The 4,522-nt window shown below is 51.4% G+C and overlaps 1 protein-coding gene across 1 annotated transcript in view; it reads right to left on the bottom strand.

Moving 5' to 3' along the window:
- SEC24B (SEC24 homolog B, COPII component) overlaps nucleotides 1-4,522 on the bottom strand; it is a 70,405-nt gene that overhangs the window by 62,761 nt on the left and 3,122 nt on the right. Inside the window, exon 3 of the mRNA XM_014593145.1 lies at nucleotides 4,023-4,196. Coding sequence (XP_014448631.1) covers nucleotides 4,023-4,196 — 174 coding nt within the window. The remainder of the gene's footprint in view (nucleotides 1-4,022; nucleotides 4,197-4,522) is intronic.

The raw sequence follows: 4,522 nt of genomic DNA, 5'->3' as shown, positions 1-4,522 counted from the left end.
CGCACGCCTTCCAGGACACGCTGCCCGGAGCCCCCACTCAGGAACTAACGGGGGCACCCTGTCCCCTGTGACTCAGCAAGGCCTGCTAACCCAGACCCTGACACAGACGTCCCAGCTGGCCACACTGCGAGAAGCAGGTGTGGTCCTCACTGGAACGTTCTCAGTTGGGAGAGACGAAAGGTAGCGGTGACAAGAGCCTTCGGTCACACAACTCGGCCTCCATGCTGTCCCCGCTGCGTCGGAAGGGCCCCGAGGATAAGCCAGTCCGGAGAGCCGAGGAGTGAAGCCGCAGCAGGGACGGCAGGGGACGCTCGTCCGGGCCTGCTGCCCATGCCTGTCTGGGGCGAGTCCCTAATACCTCTGTCCCCCACTTACCATGGTGGGCGTGGGGACCACGTGTGCTCCTGTGTTCCAAATGCGCGTGGGCCCGTGTGCACCACGCTCTACTGATGGTCAGTTTCTGTTACTGAACTTACATACGTGCTTCATGCATTTAATGAAAAGTTAGTTTTCAGCTCTTTCAAATATTCATCCCTGAGAGTTATTAGCAAGAAACAGGACTTACTTCCCACCAACCTGACCCACACAGGTAATGCGAATACTTTTAAAACTAGCAGGGCATTTTCTGGACGACCGTATTTGGGGTATACAGCAGGTAAGTCACAGATAACAAGTCTACGGGTCGTGGGAACAGCCGTGATGCAATTCTGCACAGAAAAGCACGACATGACTTTTCCTAAGACTCGACATCGGACTTCTCTCAGGGCCACGTGACAGTGTGCGGTACTTCACACCCTACTCCCATTTCACCGTACAGTCAGCTCTTCTGCACCGCGCGCCAGAAACACCTACTCTTTTCCATCACTGGGGGAAAAGGGGGCTGTGTTCGGCCCGCAGACGGGTCTTCCGAAACGCTGGGCCTCAAGTGTCCAGACTGCAGACATGGTGGGTTTGGAACGTGTGCGCAGACACGAGGGGACAGCGTGAGCTGAGCGACTGCAACGTGAAGCCCACAGTGTCCCATGGGCCTGTGCACACGACCGGAAACTGACCTCGCGTGGTACTTCGGAACTGTGATGTGTGACCTCGCCGTCCCCCGTAGCCCTGCAGCGGGGTTTCCTGCTGTGCTGTCACACTGCACCCCAGAAAACTAGGATTTCTGACCTTAGTATGCTCTGACACGCACTGAGGACTGCTCTTGTCCAAGGTTACATGGAAATATCCGGGAAGGGAGTGTGGCATCCCAGTGGGATGCTCACAAACAGGCTGTGCCGCGGAGGAGTCCTGTGTCTGTGGGCACCTGTGGGCTCGGCGGACGGCAGTGGCTTTGGAGAGGGGGCTGAGCCAGGCCACACCCCATCCTGGTGCCCCAGAGTCTCCGGTAAGACACCCGAGCACTCTGCACTGCCGTGTCCGCACTCACTAAGAAAGGGGACAGGTGCTATCCCTTCTCCATTCTCCCAGTAATGAGCAAATAAGGAATACAAATTTAGTTATGTTTACAATGTTTTGAATTATATACTAAAAGTAAATGAAATAGTAATCTAAAGAAAAAATGGTACTATTAGGAAGCTTATAGTCATAGTCAACTTTTTTCTTTCTTTTATTTTAATTAAGGTTTTTGCCATAAAGCGCACGTGCTTGCTGGAGAGAGGGAAGTAAGAAATCACCCCCGGGGGGATGGCCACTCTGAAATCCCTTCTCCATTCTCCCCCTGAGACTTTGGGCATATACAAACACTGCTGTGATTTTCAGTCACCAGGTCTGGGAATCAAACCGTAGCTGACCATGTGGGAACCCAGCGCCTTAATCACATGCCACTTCCTGGCCCATAAAACAAGATTTTAAATTTGTTTATTATTGTGGTAGAAAAGTTTAGCGAAGTTTCTAGTTTAAGGACGTATTACAGTACTGTGATAGGTCATCGGGAAAGTCATGGTGCATTCTTCTGTTTATTTTTAATGCAAAAATACATCAAAAACTTGATATTTGGGGAAAAGAAAATGACTTCAAGGAAAAAAAGGAAAAATGTGCAACTTTCCAAATGTTAAAGCAGGGTTTGTTTTTGTGCATTTTTTAAAAAGGATGGTGCTAGGTATCATTTCAAAGAACACTTTTATATTAAGAGGCAACATGTAGACTATGGTCACAATTATATCACTGCAACTATTTAAATTTTTTACAAAATACTCTACGTTAATTTTAAAAAATGTTTAAGTAGTACATAGATCTTTCAAAAATTTTTAGGGGATCATCAAGCAAAAATTTGTAGTTTCACCTCTCTGAACCAATAAAAACAATGTCTAGTGTTCAGAGGTGACAGTCGAGGCCACCCTGCCACTGAGAGGATCCCTTTCGGCACGAGTCACCGCAGGCCCACAGCACCCCATGCCGGTGACATACTCCACAACCCCGAGGCTCCACCCATGCCAACCACGCTGACACGGCCAGGCGCGTTGTCCCCAACTCCCAAACGGCTAGGCGTGTACCCCGTGTCTCCCCAAAGGTAACGCGGCCACTAAGAGGCCAACCTCCTACCTACGAACAAGGAACAAAGAAAGGTACAAGTCAGGCCGGCCGCGGTACAGTGGGCGAGGAGGTGGCTCCCACGTGGCTGACCACTCGGTTCGAGCCCTGGATCTGGCAACTGGTGAAACACAGCAGCTGCACACGTGTGCACACCCGAAAAGCCTGCAGGGGGACGCGTGAAGGAAAGTCGAGGCATGGCCATCTCCCATGGGTGCACAGGAGATGCACCCACCCCGGCCCCAGTCGCCCCCAGAAAGCACAGGCGTCCTCTTGCCAATGAGAACAGAAAGCCGCTTGTCAAATGTCTTCGGAATCTCCTCTTATTTCTGAGGAGCTTATTTTAAGTAAATCAGGCGTTCGTCAACAGTCAGCAAAAATGCTGCCTCACGTCCTGGAGAGTCAAAGACAGGTGTGGGCTTAAAACCTCGCGCTCTGCCGCCTACTAGCCGTGGTCTCAGCACACTACCCCTCCGTGAATCTCACTGCTCCACGCCCAGGAGCGCTGGAGTCTGTGTCCCAGGGATAAACTGGGGCGGGGGACACCGACAACCGTGGCGTGCTGTCTACTCGGTAAACAGGGCCTGCTTCTCACGGCCATTAAGTACAGGACTGCCACTGTGACTGTCAGTGGGAAAGTGGTTTACCAAGAATCATTTACAGGTAGGACGCAGGACGGTACGTGAAGTAGGACCGGGGGCCAGGCGGTGACTTCCCAGAGTCAGTGCCTCATGGGAAGGTTTCCGGTTCAAGTCCAGAGACCTGAGTCTGCCTGGCATGCACGTGCCCGTGAGCTGGGTTGGCTGAAGCTGGGGTGGACTGGAGTATCAAGACCCTATGGGGATGCAGCCTTTGTCTCTCCCACTCATGGTAAAATAAATGAATCAACTTGGGAACAAACGTAAAATAATCACATGAGACCGGGGAGGGCAGACAGCAGCACACAGCGCTGAGATGCTCTGCCAGGCTGGTCTGGGGGCGGTTGGGTGCGGGGCAGGGTGGGCCATGGGGCAGCTGGGGCTGTACCACCACCTGCCGGAGGTGCTGTCTCCAAAAGGGTCCAGGACGCGAACTGCAGTCGGCCACCTGAGTTTCAGCTACCTTAACCTCCATACCACCCACTGGCCCAACTCTAATAACCTTTAAAAATAGGAAATAAGTGTCCCAGGACAGATGGCTGAATTCCTAAACTATAATACAGGAACACAATAATTAGCTTTAAAAAACGGTTAACAAAACTACGCAGTTATATGAAGAACTATAAATAATTGAATAAATCTAAAAGTGAAATGCAAATTGGAATATATGATCACGCAGGTACACAATCACAGGCAGATACTGGGAGCTAACACACAGATCCCAAAAATTGCATTTGGGTTAAGATTATGAATTACTTTTCGGATTTTCTATAAATTATGGTTAGAGTCTGACGCTCTAAAATCAGCGACCCGAATGTCACCGTGTGTGACTGCAGGGACGCAGCGAGTCCCACTTACCTTTCTGATGCAGCAGCTCTGATGGCGCGGGGACGGAGGCCACACACCGGACAGGGTGATTTGTGGCAGGAGGGGCTCTTGCTGCCAAGGTCCCTGACAACGCAGCGGGCACTCCTGGGCTGCACGTGGGAGGCTGAACATTTTGCAAAACAGGACAGGACAGAGAATCTGCAACTGAAGATAAGAACCTGTTTCACCCACCGCAGCAGTGTACATGTCTGGAAGCAGACTCGCGGACACAAGGCCGTTTACATGCCATTCTCGTGAGACTTCAGGAGCACTGTATTTATCTAGTGTGTTAAGAAGACGGTGGTCGTGGGCCGGCCAGTGGTGTGGAGACAGTGCGATCCAACATGGCCGACCTCACGGTTCAAATCTGACCAGGCAGCTTGGGAAACACGCCAGCACACATGTGCATGTGCGCCCAAAATTCCAAAAGGAGAGAGACAGAGAAGGGACTACGGAGGGACCATTCCCCACGGGGAATGCTTTTTCTCTTT

Source organism: Tupaia chinensis, unplaced genomic scaffold (assembly GCF_000334495.1).
Source record: "Tupaia chinensis unplaced genomic scaffold, TupChi_1.0 Scaffold139767_1, whole genome shotgun sequence".
NCBI lineage: Eukaryota > Metazoa > Chordata > Mammalia > Scandentia > Tupaiidae > Tupaia > Tupaia belangeri.
This window is presented reverse-complemented; position numbering and strand designations above follow the sequence as displayed.